Below are 17,531 nucleotides of genomic sequence, written 5' to 3' on the forward strand. Positions count from 1 at the left end.
ATGGTTTAAACAGTGTTGCTAGTCAAGACTTGGCAGTGCCTCATGTAAATACCCTTTATCTAAACTTTAAGCAGAGAGATGTAATCAGTCTCTTTGATTTTAATTCTTACAGAATGAATACATGAAAGATGACTTCTTCATAAAAATTGAGACCTGGCATAAACCAGATTTGGGGACGTCGGAGAACGTGAGTTGGGATTTGGGTAATAAGCATTAGTAAGAAGCATTTTGACACATAGTTGTCCAGTTGAGGTATTCTATACCTGGGCACGGTGGATAATTACTGCATAAAGTCAAAGCCCTACCAGTGACTAATGTAAAACAAGAGCAGCGTTATTCAGATCCTGCTCAGGTGGTCAAGCTATCTCACCTAACGGGATGCAAGAACAAGAAAATGTTTTTATTTTTTATGCTGAGATCAATGCAGATGCTTAATTCTCACTCAAATAATAGATTTTCAGTGAGCGTGTTCTTTTGCCTCAGATATGCTGTTGGCATCTTCTGCGTACAGTTCTAGAGTTAGGTATTGAGACGGCTCAGCACGCATTGTCCAGGCCGGTGATACTCTCATTTTCCTCCGTAGACAGTTGATTTGGTTCACAGGTCTCCTGAGGAAATTTTTTACTCATAGCAACAAACGTATTTATAAACCACCCACAAAGGAGGAGTTGTCAGTGTATTTTCAGTGACTGGATGAACTGTAACATTGGACGTGCTACGGAGGAGGAGTTTTTCTTGGGCAGCTCCGCTTGCTCTGGCTGTAGATTCAGGTGTGCATAACAGACTACAGGTCTGCAGCTGATGACATTCCTTCACACCTTCCTCTTAGGAAGGTCCTCCTTAAAGGCAGCCCTATGATTTAGGGACCTACGAGGTTTAGTCAGCTTGTTGAAACCTGCCATATTTGCACTTTGGAATTTGTGTGGCTTCTTTCTCAATCAGAAAGCTCGTGTGGATTACTGAATGGTAACGTTTCTAATTAGAGCCTGATTTCATTAGCACTAATCAGTGTGACAGAAGGATACAACCTAATCTTAAATCCACGCTCCCTGAAAGCAGAAGCGAAGGCTTTGTGCTGGTTTAAAATTGGTTAGTGAGTTAATTAAACTGTAATGTTGGAGATTATTCCCTTTCAGAAAGGCAGAGGAAGAGGGGGTAGGTTTCAAGAACGCTGCCTTTATGAAGGCCAGAGAAAAATCCATGGCACGTGTACAAACTGCATAAGGTGCACCGCCGCGTAAGGCGACGGCATGGACATCATTCCTTTTTCTCTTTTTGCAGGTGCACAATTTAGACCCAAACACGTGGAAGAGTGTTGAAGTTGTCCATATCGACATTGCAGATAGAACTCAAGTAGAACCAGGAGTAAGTAAATGCTCTGCTCTTGGGATGTGGGTGCGTCATGCAGCCAGTTCCGTTGGTGCTCTCTGTTGCTTGCCAGTAAACTAAAGTGGAACGGATTTTACCCAACAGATAGGTGCCCGCAGTCTGGAATAGAATCATTCATGCCAGAGTTCCACCCTTAGTAAATACATTTACAGCTTCAGGCTGCTGACTTTGACTTGCACGACTTAGACACAAAGGGCAACAGACTGTTGGCATAGGTGTAGTTTTTACTTTTATTGGTAGATAAAATAATTGATTTGGTCAAGCATTTGAGCATTTATGTGCTCATCTTGGTGGATGAGGCCAAGTGCAGGAATCTGTCCCAGCTGTCCTGCATGACAGAGCACCGTGTCTCCACCAGCCTCTCTGCTTCTGCTGCTGCTTCTCGGATACAAATTCTTCAGGTTAAATTCGGTCCCTCCACACGTCCTTCACCTGGGGTTACAACAACCTCAAGAGGAACAGTCAGATTTTGCCATCGAAATCTACACCGGTTTATATTATTTCTATTTTACTTATTTATATTTTCTGCACAATTTATCCTACAGATTTTGATTATATTTTCTCTTTCTTCCCTCACCTCCTCTTTAGCACATTTTTCCAAGGTGGGGGTCCTTATCTTTAAGTCCATTTTCAGGTAGAAGCCATTTCATGTGTGGAAGTCCTTGGAGCTATTTCCAATACATTATCCTCCGTTATCCTCTTTTTTTCTTTTTTTCTTCCTTCATTTGTATATTTTACCTACAGAGTACCAGAACTGTGAGTGCAGAGTGGTTTAATCTAGAGCCTTCAGTCTCTTCAGATGTTTCTACGCTGACTTTCTTTTTCGTACTTTCATACTTTTTTCTTCTAACACCATTTGCACTTTCAGCAAATACTTTGAACAAATATTTTCCAATTCAAACTCACATTACAGCCCATTGCTGTGTCAGAATACTTGGGACAAATTTTCACCATGTGATTCAAATTTTCACTTTTGTTTCATCTCCCAGAAGATCAGTTTTGTTAAGTCTTGACATCGTTAAACAAAGACTGGCTTTGTGCTCAGACGGGTTCTCTGTGGGCTGATGCCCTTTCCACTCCCCTTGGTTACCCCTTTCTGTGACAGTTAGGGACTCTTAGACTCCAGAAATTCTCGGGGACCCACACTTAGTCTCTTCCTTAGAAAAATTTGCAGTTTCTGGCCTTTGTTTTCACTCTCTTTACTGCTTATGACTTCAAGAGAGAGACTTTCCACTCACGGAGTGTCTGTATGAAGTTTAGGTAATGGAACTCGAGGAAATTGGTTTGGAAGTTCAGCTACGTCATAGTAAAAGAATTGCCCCGATCTACGTTCTTGCTTTATGCCTTCAGAGAAGGCTGCTGGTCTGGGGACGTGCACGTCCCCTGTGAAAGCGTTGGCAGTTTTCCGTGTGTTCGGTTTCTTCAGAGGTTCCTTTTCTGCAGTTTGTTCAGTCTTTGCTGAGCGATATTAAAGCAGTCGCTAGTTCACTGTTGGGTAGTTTCTGAAGTCGTGTGGTTTATGGCCTTTTTTTTAATGATGCTTGTTGCTTAGGAATTACCATACTAAGTGGCTGGGTGCGTTTTTTGGCATGCACAGTTTTTCAGGGAAAAGGAATAGTCAGGTTGCCAAAGGAAAGTTTTATTTGTACATTTATTTTCTCAGTCATAGTTTTGGCTGGAAAAGCAACTCAAACGTACTATCTTGGATAACAGTGTGACTGAAGGAATGGCACTGCGTTTATAAGATCCAGCGGTTTTGATAAAAGTTGTCATATATTCAGGATTGATCCTTTTGTTCAGTGGATGAACCTCGTCCAACCCACTGTAGCGTGGCAGTTACTTCAGTTTCAGAACTACAATCAGCATAAATATAAAAATAGTGAATTTCTTTTAAGATCCTAATGGCATGCATATGCTAACTCATGCTCATTTAAGTATGTATAGAAATAATTTGGCTGACATCTGTGGCTTTCTTTAGATAGAAATTTAACCCTGCCCTCTCTTAATCATCTCCAGCGTTCGCTCTCTAGCTTTACGTGATTTGTGTACAGAAACCCCTTCCCAGGAGAGAAGGGCTTTTTAAAGAGCGAGCAGAAGAGAACGCTCAATTAACATCAGAAGAGGCTGCGCTTTGGAAACGCGTTGTAAGAAAGTGGAGTGTGGTGAAAACAAAGAAATCGAAATCAGGTTTATAGCTATTTTTGTACAATGAAGAAATTAAATGTCTTGTTCTAGGCGGATCTTCATTATATTATTTGAAACCAAGTTATAAAAACACAAGTTTGTACTTGTCAAACACTTAATGCCTTAAGAGGTGGGGTCTGTGCTGCGCAGGAAGTCCTGACCCTGGTTCTGCAGTCTGGAGAAATGGACTGGGAGAGAGGGAACGCTCTGCCTTTGTCCTCTGTAAGAGCCTGAAAAGACGCTTGGGTGACGGAGCTGTTTTCCTCATAGCTGGGTCTCTCCCATTTTGGACTTAATTTATCATGTGAGAGGCATCTAAATTGTCCGTGTTACTAGGCCAGAAGCTTAGTATCATCGTGTGTTTTCTGTAAATAACACTGGTAGCATGTGTGTTCTCCTTTTGAAAAAACTCATGTAATATTGAGGAGAAGAGCCAGAACTTGCGTCCCCTTACCCCACTCTGCTTTCAGGCAGCTTGTTTTGTGAATTTGCAGATAAGGCATCAGCCTTCTGTCATTTTTATGATAGGCTCAAAGTTCTGTTAAAATCCATCTGCCCCGGATATACACTTTCAAGTTTTATACCACTTGATAGCGTGAGCTACGAGCTACCAGGAGCATTGTTGTTACTTTCAGCAGGTGTTGTGAGAATGAGAACCAGGTTTGTTGTCATTATTGCTTTATTGCCTGTGCTTCACGATCGGTCTAAATTCTTTATAACAGTTTGTTGCGTTCGTGCTCATTATATTGAGAGTTTGAGCAGAAACTGCCTATGAAATGATATTTGTGTACTTTTTGAAACGTTTTTTAGCTCCTCTGTATTGTTCTGCTGCTGCATGATGATGTTTTGCCTGTCCAGCTTTCAAGAGGGCTTCAGGATTTTTTAGCTGTAATATTTGTTCCAACAGCTGCCTGTTTTTCTTCCTAAGAAGGACTTGTTGCTGTCAGGAGTTAAGCTCTTGCCGCACAGTTATTTTCCTTAGGCTGTGCACAGAACTGTTTATTTGCACTTTGGCTCTAGTCCAGTCTTCGTCCGTGCGTGCTGGTAGGGTTTGTGTACTGAGAAGAGTGCAATGCTCCCGAGTCCATCTAGACTATAATTCGGGGCGGGGGTTGGGGGTTGGTCCTGTCCTTAACAGGACTGGGGTTGACTGCGCCCTGAGAGGTGTTGGTTCAGAGCTTCCGTACGTGGTCTCTGTATGGAAAACTTTACCGTGACTCATCTGTCGTCGTTGAATTTTTGTTTTCACTCCTATATTTTACTCGTAGATAACACTTTTTCTCCCCAGTGTGTCGGCTGTGCTGGTACCGGGTCCTGTATACAGGAGCACAGTTGCTTTTTACCTGTGTCCCTGTGCAGTGCGAGGTGGGCGGCAGGTAACACGCTGTCGTGGGGGCTTGGTGTCCAGTCAGGTAACGCCACAGCGTGGAACAGGCAGGTGGAGGTTGCAGATGTAGGTGAGTCTAAATGCCAAAACAAAGGTTGCACACGTTGGGAAAGTTCTTCCCTCAGCGAGTTCTCTGATCGCTGGGTGTTTGGAAATTTGCGTTCTAGAGGGCGTGTCTGTAAGCTCGTGTGGCGTATGTGATAACGTACAGGAGCGGAGTACTTCTGGTACCACAACGAGGTTTTCTTAGTGAATGCAGCTTTAAAATTAAATCTTCGGGGGATTTGGGATGAACAGTCTGTTACTTGGAAATAGTGCTGTTTGCTGATGGCTTTGCTTTGATTCTCTTTTATTATTTTTTCCAGGAAGGAGGTTGCAGCGCGAATGTAGAAGTGGCCAAGTATCGCTGTAATCGTGTGGCAAGACCGTTTTCGCTTCTGCTTTATACGGAATGTGGAAGTGGTCTTTCTGGTAGAGAAAAAGCCTCGTTTTCTGAAGCCTGTTTAGCCTCCAAGCAAGGATGCTGGCTTCCTAGCTTTTGGGTTTTTTAATTAATATTTTATGTAGATTTCACATTGCGGTGCTTACAAAGGAAAGTTGATTTTCTATATTTATAGTCATGCTTGGAACCATTTTATTGCCGATTTTGGACAGTGCCTTATGGCAGCCTGTAGCGAGTTGAGGCATTTCACCTTTGGTGTGTGTTTAACCCTGGCTGTCTCACTGGTGCCATGGGCCTGTGCGAGTCCTGTGTGAGCTTCTCAGATGTGTTGATTCTTCCTCTCTGTCCCAGTTACTACAGGACTGTAAAGAGTGAATGGGAATTACTTCGGTGACGAGGTTTGAGTGAAGGGATTTGGGGCTTTGAAACTGATTTCGTCCTGGGTCTTACAAGCTAGTACAAAGGTACGCTTTGTCACCCAGTCAAAACACGTGCACTTCAAAATCTTACACACAGCGGTTCATCCAGTCTCCAGTGGATTTTTCTTACTGGCCAGTAAGAAATTCTTTTTATAATTATTGCACTTTCTTCTTTTTCCCTCTAAAGAAAGCTCGGAGGTACTCTTAACTATGAGAACATCCTAAGTGCGATGTTGTCGTACAGCACTGCAAGACTGTGCTTCCAGCTGGGGCAGCAGGGGCCAGGCAGCATCCTGCGGTACCGCTAGTGCAGGTGAAGCGCGTGGTACCAATACCACGTGCCTGCTCCGCCACAGTATGAGCTCAACCCTGGGAGGACAGTCAGACAATCAAACTAAGACATTCAAGGTTGTCTCAGTGCAGTACCTGGTTTTATTTATTTGCAAAACTGGCACTAAAATAGGGAAGCTCTTGTATTTCTTGGGTCTCTTTGGCGCATCGTGCCCCAAAGCAGCAGCAATACTTGTGCCAGCAATTACTTATTTAGAACAAAACATTTATTGGAAAATTGTTTATCCATTACTATTGCTTCTTCCTTTTCTCAGTGTCTTCCACCCAGTGTTTGAGTGAGATTGTTAAAAGGCAGTCGTAATCAGTAATTAAGAACATTACATATATTGCTGTAAAATATTCTGCTGTGGTGTTTACAGACATTTCTTACAGGTGATCTGTATGTAAAGGAAATGCCCTTTTCCCCACTGGATTGTAAAAAAAAAAAAAACAAAAAAAAAAAACAAACCCACAACTGAAAACCCCCCAAAACCAAACAACGGTGTCACATTCTGCCTCCAGAGGATGCAGGACCTGAGGATTAGAGCAGGTTGCAGCTGCCTTCAGCCACAGCATTCGGCAGTAGCTAGTGAGATGAGCAGTGTAGGGCTGGTTACAAGCTCTGCAGACTGGGTGCTCTCTGCCCGCCCCCTCCTCGGTGTCCCGGAGCAGACAGGCTGGGAATGAAGCCGGCAGGCTGCTGCTCGGGGCCATTGCTCACACACAGCAGTACAGGGTCAGGGCTGTACGCTGAATGCTGGAGTTATCACACATGAAGGAATGGACTGGCTCTTTTTGGTGCCTGTAAAAAAGACTTGTGCTTTGTTCCAGTAAAATCTGAAATAAGAGGGATTTTACTAAAGCTCAGAAGACAAATATTGCAATATTAGTCTTTCTGCAAGTATAGTAATTCAAGTGGGCTTGTATTTAAGTGTTGCTGAATTCAGATGTTCATGTTCAGAGCTTATGCTGCTTCCTCAAATTGTCCCGTGAGGTAGGTAAAGTATTAACCCCTCTAAAGTTAAATAAACATCTTGTTTCGGTTTAGAGAGAGAAACAGAGGAAAACACTGCTTTGTGGAAGTTTGGATTAGCAGTGTGATTGAATGGCTTGACTCACTTCGATGTTTCTAGGAAATAGTTGCTCAATTCTTGAAGTAGATATTTGAATGCTTATTATGTAAATACATCTGAATACCTATTAGTGCTTTTAAGGTATATTAATTACCGAAAGTCTGGGAAAAAAATACCTGTTAAAGGGTTTCTTCAGCCTGTTTTAATACATAGTGTAAATAGGTGCACTCAAAGAACTGGGAGCAACGAGCAAGAAGTGGGGAGGAGAAAGCGTCAGAGAGTAACAGTTGATTTTGTGTAAGTGAAGTAGATTCCTGCGGGAGGACTTCCTGGATCCTCCAGTTCCATCCCGCTTGCAACAAGAGCATTGTAAATGTCAAAGTGCTTAGGGAAGCGTTAATGGCTCGTTTGTGTAGCCTTGCTCTGGATTTGGAGCTCAGTCCAGAAGCAGCCTCCGTTCCTCCGTTCTGATGGAAGAGCCTAGATCTGAAAATGGTGTTACACGTGGTCCTCAGAATTTCTGACTGCTGAAAGAGGAGTTCATAGAATAGCTCCTCGGCTGTATACGCACTAGTACCATCTGCTGAGTTACATGAGTTAAATGTGGAACATGGGGAAGTGGAGTGGGTTTGGGAGGTCTTCTGTATGCATTGTTTTTTCCCAGGTTCGTTTGGGATTTTCCTTGTGAATAAATGTGGCGAATGAATAGGAAATGCCTTCAGAAGAATGAGTGAGGGAAATACTTTTGCACAGTTCATGATTCATTAGTCCCTAATTACCACAGGGTGCAACTGAGGCCAAGAATAAAAGTGCAGAGGAATACCCAGTTACGCAATCCTCTGTACTGGAAGAGTTTATATCCTTTCCAGACAAAAAGCCCCACAGCCCAGGGAAGACCGAGGTGCTCTCTGTCTTGGGCTATTTGTGGCCTTCCGTGAAGCCTCTGTTCCTGGCCACGAGGAGTATTAGTTGGCAGGGGTCTGCTGTACAACTCCTCTGACGGTTCCTGCTCTGTAACTCCTGTTACAGCGTTCGGCTTTATTTTACCTGTGCTCAGCTGTCTGTGGAAGCCGACTCTCCAAAACACGACTTCTGCCGCGGAGAAGCAGGCAGGCGGTGCCTTGGAAGAAACGGCAATATTTCAGTTTTAGTATTTGAGTGCCGTTTTTTAAATTAACTTCTATCTTGCTGCTGTTAGTATTTCATTTTGAATATAGGGAGGTGCATTAAAAAGGTGAAGATTCGGTTTTAATTCATGCTGGAAGCAGTTTACAAATGTGACTCCTTGTGATTCTCCAGTTGTGAAGTGCCAGGAGCTGCCTTTCTGGTGGTATTTCTTTCACTCTTGTGTTCTACCAATTTTGACGTTGTTGAAATTTGTTTTTAAAAGGGACCTTAAACTCCGCTAAACTTCCTTGGGCTTTTCTGTAGCACCCACCAAGTGTTTTTTCTGCTTGAAACAACTTGCACTTCTAGAGTTCTCCTTGGTTGTGTGGGTGCACTGGTATTCTTCGGCTGACCTTTCTCATAGCTGGTGTAAACCTTACGTGTTCTCGGTTACCGAGGTCAGGTTTTTAATTCTTTCGTAATTTCCAAAGTGGTGTCTTTATCGAACAGTCGTTTTCATACCCCCACCAGTAAATCTAAGTAACTCCGTATATTGGAAGCGTTGGTCATTTCTGCTCTGTTGATACCGGCTCTCGCCCTGCTGTATGTGACTCGGTGAGCCCCGATGTCACTTGTCAGACTGTGCCCCTGGCCTGTGCTTAACCTGGTGCTGTCTCACGGACTGAGATCATGCAGTTCCTAATTTTGGGAGTTGGCTTACTCGCACCTTCTTCCCTTTCTGTTCTGCGTTCCCAGGAGAGGATGTTCGTTGCGGCTTGGGAAACGTTAGCACACCGGTTTCTGTGCTGTTGCTTTCTCTTCCCCTCCAAGGTTTACAGAACCAGAAGGATAGTGCTCGTGTGGCAGCACGCAGCACGAGAAAGCTCTGCCCTGTTAGGCAGCCTGGCACTCTCTGGCAGCATGAGCAGGAAACGAGCACCGCTGGTGACGGGCAGCGAATGAGCCGGGGCGATGGGGTGCTCAGCATGCGCCGGAGTCAGCCTGGCACGGCCCGCGCCCGGCCGCTGAGGAGAATCAGCGTGGTAGTCTGGAATGGAAGCTTAATATTGACTCTGGGGCTTTTCTGACTCTCAGGGCTTTTTCTATGTTGTAGGACTACAAAGCTGATGAAGACCCTGCGTTATTCCAGTCGGTGAAGACGAAGAGAGGACCTCTGGGGCCAAATTGGAAGGTACTAAGAACTGATGTTTCAACCTTATGAAGCCTTTATCCATAGAAGAACAAAGTTCACGGTTCCTTAGAGACCAGTGCTAGGAAAGTAGTCCTAAAACAGAGAGCAGAAATGAATACTTTGGTATTCTCTGTGGTCATTGCCCTGTTCTGAGGTGGCTGTCACCGTGACTGCAGCGTGATGGTGGGGGGAGGCACGTATTCAAACTCCCATCACTGCAGTACTCCTTTTACCTGGGTAAGTGCTCTCGTTATCAGGCTAAAAATGTCGTCGGGATTGTTTTTGTAAGCTGTGCTTAAAATGTGTGTCCTGCCCTGGATGTCTGCTGTTCCTTCCTGCTCGGGAAGGAAGCAGGAGGCTGATGCAGGAATGGCCAGTTTGGGCCTGTGCGACCCAAGGAAAGCGGGGAGTTACTGGTTTGTTTTTTAAAAACAGCTGTAAACTGAGGAGAACTTTGAATGCCTGGAACTGGCAGCACTGTGTCTGTTCCGCTTCGTTCTGTCCTGTTCCTGATGCCTGGACAGAGGCTTGTGCTGGTCAGGACCCCGGACAACAGCAGCGCTCTGGGTTTTGCTCGCAAATAGAACATCGGCGTCTGAGGAGAATTGGTTTTCACTGAAGAGCTCTCTGGTGATGAGTATTTGTGATAAAAATTCGGTGTTAAATTAATATGCATTATTCACCAAGGTTTTTATATGTAAGGTGTGTCTCACAGTAAGTCTTTTTACTGTGTGCACAGCCAACAAGAGTTGTCCATTTCATGGTGAAGAGAAATCTAGATTTAAAATACCATGCAGTATTTCTACTTAGAAGCTTGTTGCTATCATAAAGAATAAAAATCTGTGGACTTCTTACAGTAATGGCATGTTATTCAAGCCAAACGCACAGATTTTAAATTTTTTAAGCTACTGTCAGCTTCCTTTTTTGGTTTGTTTCTTTTTTTTTTTCCTTCCTTATTTTTCCTTCCTCTTTTACAAGGCTTGAAGCAACCTATGTGCTTTGTTAACCTAAAAACATGATGTGGTCTCTTGTGTTATGTAAATCTGACTGCATGACTTGTAGGAAAATCACTGTGTAAGACGGTACGGGTACCTCAAAATCTGTGGGCTGTGGGAACTCTTAACAGAAACCTAGGAATTACAGGAAGTGGTGGTGGGTGTCTCCTGGATTTCCCTCAGATCGCTCCTCCAGGGATCCTTCTTTTGCACGAAGTCCTTGAGCTGGAGCTGCTTCCAGGCGGTCTTTGGAGTGGAGCTTTGGTTGGTCTTTTAGTTGGTCTGAGGACAGTCAGCTTTAGCTGGGCACCTGTTGCCGTTGATAGGAAGTTCTCTCCCCCTTTTCCTCCTAGTAGCAATCAGAAGGTCTGCAATTCGTTATGTAAAAACAAATGTGTAAATTATGCCCCCAAACGAGCAATTACTGCCGGGGTGAAGACCCACCCATCCGGCAGTGCCTGCAGCGGAGGGGTGAGAGGGAGCGGGGGCGCGTGCCCGTGCCTGTGGGGCAGAGCGGAGCAGTGACAAGCTGGAGTTTGTGCTTCCATGAGAAGCGTGAGGGGGGCTCACGTGCTGCTTGTTACCAGAAATTTCCCTGGTCCGTGTGTTTTCCACCATCACACCGAGCGACTCGGTACAACTCAGATCGTAAGTGCCTTTGTGCAACGGACCCAAAAGTGAAGAGCAGCTTGGTGGTAGCTATTGTATCGCATTGTCCTTTCAACAGGTCCAAAAGTGTGTTGCGGTGGAAACCATGAATGTGAAATCCCTGTTGAGACTCAGATTTTGATGTATGTTTGCAGCATGGACGGAATGGTCTTACAGATTTCACCTGACCGCTTGTCAATCCCCGTTACCCTGTGCTCAGAGTATTTACCAACGCTTGGAATTCTAAGTAGCATTATCATTCTAATAATACTTAGAATTATAATTTATAATTACGATAATTTGCCACAATAACATAATTTATAATGCTATAATACTTGTAATTCCTAATAATTAAATTAGACTGACGTAAATTTTTTAAAAATGAAAAAATTCCTTCCTGTTGCCCCTAACAGAAAGAGCTAGCGACCGACGAAGAGTGTCCTAAAATGTGTGCTTACAAGTTGGTGACTATCAAATTTAAGTGGTGGGGGCTGCAGAACAAGGTTGAAAACTTTATACAGAAGGTGAGTGCTCCTCCCTGCTGGGACGTTGGGGAGGTGGGGCAGCAGCGGGCAGGGTGATTCTCTGCGATGAGGGGCTTCAAGTTGCGTAAAACATGTGCTGGTGCTTCTGCAGTATTTTATATTCTAGTTTTCTTACAAAACTGTTTTGAAAAAATAAGACGAAATATTTAGAATGTAAAATTATGTGAGGGCAAAGTGTTTAATCGAGACCATCATGCCAGTATTCTCCAGTCCAGACAAAATGTGCTGTAACTGTGCGTTCACCAAAACGTGACCTTCCAGAGCAGCTGGCCACGGTGTTTCCTCACAGACAGCCCATGCCAGACCTTCTCGTGGTGGTGACCAGGGCTCTTAGCTCTGAGTCACACAGCTAACTGCATTAAATGCTTATGAATTGCAATAAATTTGATGGGAAAAGAGGAAAACTTCAAACACTAGTGACTGAAAATGGGATGGAGAGGTGGTTTGTGATGGCCACAGCACAAAGAAGGGTAAGGAGGCATGGGAGACTGTCCTTCGTGTGGTGACAGTTTTGGAGGGAGTTGCCCATCACACATTTCAAACCAAACGCTGTTAGGGAATTAGCTGAGCAGAAGAGCCAAGACCAATTCTATGGAGCAGTGAAGGTGTTTGAGGACACGACTGTTTTTCTTCTGGTTCTTTTGCCTTGCTTTGTCTGAAGCTGGTTCTTCAGAGGAGGTTGTCTCTGCCTGCTGGTTGTCAAGAACTGTGTGTTAGATTTGACCAGTGTTGTTTGAGGACAGTCAGCAGCTGGAGCGATGCAAAATCTGGGAGCAGATGAACAGGACGTGAACTTTAGGTGGCGACCTGGGTAGCTGAACGCACGCAGAACTCTGAGCTTTAGTGGTGAAACAGCTTTCCATGCTGCATGTGCCTGACTACTTCTGTCAGAGCAGGCGGGAGCAATACTGGTAATTCTGAAAGCTGGATGGTTTATATGACGCATCTCTCATTGTCCAAGTCGCCTTTATGAAAGTCACGCTAGAGATGGCCTGAGCTGGCAAGTAACAGTTCAACGTGACGGAGCAGGGTTTGGGGGACGGTGAGGGGTTTGGCCTGCGTAACCTACCGGTTTCAGTAGAAGAGGTGCAGTGAAAATACTCTTACGTGACTGATTCCGAAACCAGAAGTGCTTTAACGGGTACTTTAATGGACGGGCTGTGGAGTCCCCAGCGTCAACATTATACTCGTAAGGTTTTTGCACCTTTGAAGTTGCATGTCAGGTGTTACTGGGATGCTGAGCTGGGACAGATTGCAAGCGTGCCATCACTGGAGTCAGAAGCTTTTCTCCTTTTTGCGTTGTTCTGGCTTCAGAACTTGGCAGTTCTTGTCTTTTAACGGTGGACACGAAACCTGCGACAGTTCTGTGGTAGACTCTTGTACCCTTCATGCTGAATATTCCAGCTGTTGTGATTCTACATTTATTCTGCCTAGTGCTGTCTTGGGGCTAGAACGGATTCTAAAAGGATTCTCCAGCATTTTCCATCAACACAAATTGCTGAACTTTCTCAAAACTTTTTTTTTTGATAGTGAAGGTTGTTCGTTTCTGGCCGTGTTAAAGCACATGAGGAATGAGGTGACTCTGAGCTGGATCTGGGAGTGCAGGGGGGCTGAATGTGTAGCAGTGCAAAACAGCGTGTGCCTGCAGATCGTAACTTTCTGACTGAGCAGCTGCAGTCGCTTTCCCAGTCTTTGGCAAAATGCAGACCTCTGTCTAACCTGGTTTTTTTTCTTCTTAAAGCAAGAAAAAAGGATATTTACCAACTTCCATCGCCAGCTGTTCTGTTGGATTGACAAGTGGATTGACCTGACTATGGAAGACATTAGGAGGATGGAGGATGAAACCCAGAAGGAGCTGGAAGCGGTGAGAGTGCTTTTTTGAGGTCGCTGTTTGTGTGCTGACTGCCCGAGACCGAGCTGCTCGGGCACTGGCGCAGCTTGCATTGTGTCCATCCCCCGACGTCTGTTTGCGCAATAGCTGAGGAACACCACAGCCCCTGCAGCGACTCTGCTTCCAGCTTCGGCTTGCTGTGTCATGTCAAGCTGGAAGTAAGGTAAATGTGTCCCACGTCACTAAACCCAGACCGTCCGCCCTGCCCACCCCTCTCTTTGCAGTACCACACCCGCTGCACAACGTCCGTTCAGTGCCTCTTCACCACGTGTCAGTTAGAATTCAGAGCTGTCATCTTGCTTCTCCATCATGTGTCTTGCTTTCCTTTGTGTCTAGTCATCATTAGATCTCATACTTTTTCTCTTCAAGCAAGTTTCTGTATGTCACATGACAGCTGTTCCACTCATCCCAGTTAGCACCGAACCCGAGAACTGAACTTGTGGAAAGGAAGTCAGTGACATGGACAGGCTTGAGGTGGTGTCAATGTTCACGCTTCAGTGGCCGTTAGGACCAGGTACGGGCAGCCTGGTCTGTCTGTGGACTGATGTCTCGAAGGAAACACATCCGTAGGGCACTTTCTCTTCTCGGTGCTTTAAGAGGCAGAGGAAAACCACAGGCTAGTGTGGGGTCTCAAAACCGACGAGGCAGGTACTCGAGCACGAGGTCTGTTCAGATCACATTGTTCAGCATCCCCACAGACGTCAGTAAGCTGCAGGTCAGGACGCCGACTGGAGTTAATACTAAACTAAAGCTTAACTTTTAGGGATGATGACCCAAAATGCACAGATCGCTCGCCTACAAGACGAGGGCTCTCAGTCTTTGAAGGAGTTTCCTTGGGTGGTGTCTGGATCGAAGGGGAGAGTCTCCGACTGGAGACCTGCTGCTCCGAGAAGAACCAGCTCCATTCGCCCTTCAATGGGGCTCCATTTATAGCCTGGCTGGACCGGATCTGTGCTTGCATATGGTCAGCAGTCTGGAAACTTCTCTTGCCTGGGGTGTTTGATTGGCTGAGGGCCTTGTCTCTTGACCAAGGGGTCCGGCTTTCCCTCTCCCTCCACAGACGTGTGTAGCAGCTTGGCTGCTCAGCCCCCAAACTACAGCCTTGACCTTTAACTCTTCTGTTCTGACGGTCGGCAAGATCGGCTGGTATCGGGGCAGGGGGCAAGAAGCCTTCTTCCGTAGTGTCTTTCCAGAGCATCAGCCTTTGCTGGGGACATTTCTCATTTTAAATGCCCCTTGTTGAAACAAGTCCTTTGCAGTCTTTGGGTGTGCAGTTCTATTTCCTTCCTGTTTTCCAGTTGCTTTATGCCCCGAACCCTTTCAGCCTGCCCCTTTCCCTCCATCGTCTGGGTTCTCTCAAGACACGTGTGTCGTTCGCTTTAGGCCTGCTGTTGGTGCTGGTTTGTGGTGTGTGCCTGGCACGTCTTTAATATCGAAACCATCTGTAGCTGCTCCGTCCCCAATTTGCTCCCCTGTTCAGACTTTACGAACTGCAGGGAATCACCTTGCACTGAGAAGAGGTGGTTTCTGGAGTGGGAAGAGGTGTTTCTTCACTGTTCTGTCTCTTCATAGGTAGATGTTCTGAGCTGGTTAAACCAAACCTTCTTTTCAAATAAGCTGAAGGGTTTGTCTGCTTTGGCAGTTCCCAGAATATGCTTTGGAGAAGACAGATGATCACTCACTCTTGGAAATGTTGTCTCGTCTCGCTGGTGTTGGGATATTTTTGATTATGGCAGGTGTTCCCTCAAATCACGTGGGTTTCTTCTTTCTTCACTTCATGCCAGAACCTATTCCTAGAGGTTCCCGTTCCTAGAGCCACCCTCTTCCTCACTGTCTGCGAGGAGGAAGCAGCCACCGCTTTCCTCTCTATAACCGCGTTTTGTCAGGAGGGTTCTCTTTTGCACGCCCATGGTTCCTTGTTTGGAATGACACAGGCTTCATCCAGGTTCTCTGAGACAGGATAGTGGCAGCGTGGGGAGCACGTATGAGGTACGTGCTGGAGAGGGAGTGAGCAGCACTGGACACGGCTGCGTGCAGGAGAGTTGCCTTCTGTGTCTCTGTGGCCTGTGGATGTTTGTTGTCTCGTAGAGACTAAAGTTCTGTTTCGCATTTCTCACTGGTAAGTAACTTCTTTTAAATATTTTTTGCAAAATATTTGCTGCTTTTTAGTTCTTAACTGAAACAGAATCCAGATCAGGTGTTTCTGGGTGTAACATCCTCCTCCTTAGATACCGAAGGTGTTTATTTATTTACTGTCTCTTGTTTTGCACAGCAGTGCAGCTCTTTATTTCCCTTAGCTTGTTGTGTAAGACCTTCGTGTCAGGAACTCAACTGTATTGGTTGTTGAAAAAGTCAAGTTTTCACAAGAGAAATGTATTGATTGGTTACACTAACAGCTTTTGTACGTGTGTGCACAATGTGAGAGGAGTCGGGACCTGCTGGGAAAATATTTTGGTTTTTCGTCAACTCTTATAACAGGGGTGTCCTACAAACACCCATAAATGATGCCATTTCAAGGTTTTTGTGGTGAAGTGCCTTACTGGAAAATAACCTAGAGGCAAAAATGACACTGCCAAATAAAATATGAATGTTAGTCTTATCCCAAAAAATCTTTTTTTTTTATGTTTCATGTTTAACCGCTTCATCCGTTGTGCTGAACAGTAACTGTCATTACCTCCCAAGAGTAGCACAGCGTTTGCTCTATGGCCAGGAGCTCTGGGAAGTGAGCGCTTAGTGATAAGATGCTTAATGTGCCAGGAATATCTTCGTGCTTCCGTCCCTGCAGAGGCGTAGCCAGCCTCGTGGCAGCGGTGCCCTGTGCAGCTCCGTGGCGGTTCAAAGCGCGCAGCTGCAGCAGGCCCGTCTGGTGACCCTGGCAGCCCCACGTTCCCCTGCATACACGCATGGCTCTGTCACTGTTCCCTCCTCATTAACTCCCTTCCTGGTTCGAGCTAATTTTTCTCTTTGGACTCTGTGCACGTTTCAGTTCTGCTGTTGGTCCTGTTCTTCATCTTAAGTCGATTTTTTTATAGCCAGGATCTCTGCTTTCGTTACCTTTTTGTTACTCTCTGAATCCTCATCGGTGTTCTTCCAGACTTCCTCTGTCCCAGCCCATCCTTTCCTCACTGTTTGTCTTTCACTCGGTGGTTTGTGTACTTGTCTCCCGGAGATGAGGAGTGCCGGTGCTTCATGAAACACCAATCAGCTGATCAGGGCACAGCAGGAAAGCATCCGACCCTGCCGAGCACCAGCTGACCGACCTCCTGTCCTCGGGAGGGTGGAGGTGCCCTACTGGGTATTTTGAGCAGGGTGGCCCCATGCTGAAGCATCGTGGGCCGTTAAAAATGTCAGAAGCATCATGTAGAGCTGCTGTACAGCTCCCGGCTTCCTCAGCAAACAGAAGTGCTCTTCACCCCGTCTCCAAGAGCCTCGGCTGTAGCCGGGGCGGGTCCTGGTCCTGGCCAGGGAAAAGCAGTCCTGGTCGTGTTGATCGTCACTGCTCTTACTAACCAACAGCACGACAGGTTCTTGTGTGGTAGCTCACGGTTTTATTTTGCGTTTAGATGCGTAAGAAGGGTTCCGTTCGAGGCACTTTGGCTGCTGACGTCTAGAGGAGTTCTCTGTAGGTTCTGAGGCAAATCAAGCTGTGTAAGTCAACTGCTGGATGGAAAAGGAGAAAAGTGGTGAATGTTCTGATGGATGGGAGTTGCTGGCAGAAATCATCTGAATGGGCGTAAATCCAGCTAACCCTGCTGGGTCCCACCCCCCTCCTGTCTGATCACCTTCTGGTGATCAGCGACTGGAGATGACCCCTGGTGCCCCGGGTGCGTAAGAGACCCTCTCCACAGACGGGCACTGGTGCTCGGTCCGGTGGCAGAACACCCGAGGCGCTGGCCGCGTAACCTGCTGCTTTGTGCTTATCGAGTGCA

The 17,531-nt window shown here is 45.8% G+C and overlaps 1 protein-coding gene across 1 annotated transcript in view; it reads left to right on the top strand.

Annotated features, from left to right (window-relative positions):
* Positions 1–17,531, top strand: part of PITPNB (phosphatidylinositol transfer protein, beta) — a gene marked incomplete at its 5' end in the record, with an annotated part of 23,187 nt that overhangs the window by 4,472 nt on the left and 1,184 nt on the right. The window contains 5 exons of the mRNA XM_010135308.1: positions 113–187; positions 1,282–1,365; positions 9,446–9,523; positions 11,580–11,690; positions 13,453–13,575. Of these exons, the coding sequence (XP_010133610.1) occupies positions 113–187; positions 1,282–1,365; positions 9,446–9,523; positions 11,580–11,690; positions 13,453–13,575 (471 nt within the window). The remainder of the gene's footprint in view (positions 1–112; positions 188–1,281; positions 1,366–9,445; positions 9,524–11,579; positions 11,691–13,452; positions 13,576–17,531) is intronic.

Source organism: Buceros rhinoceros, unplaced genomic scaffold (assembly GCF_000710305.1).
Source record: "Buceros rhinoceros silvestris isolate BGI_N320 unplaced genomic scaffold, ASM71030v1 scaffold44424, whole genome shotgun sequence".
NCBI classification, from domain to species: Eukaryota; Metazoa; Chordata; class Aves; order Bucerotiformes; family Bucerotidae; genus Buceros; species Buceros rhinoceros.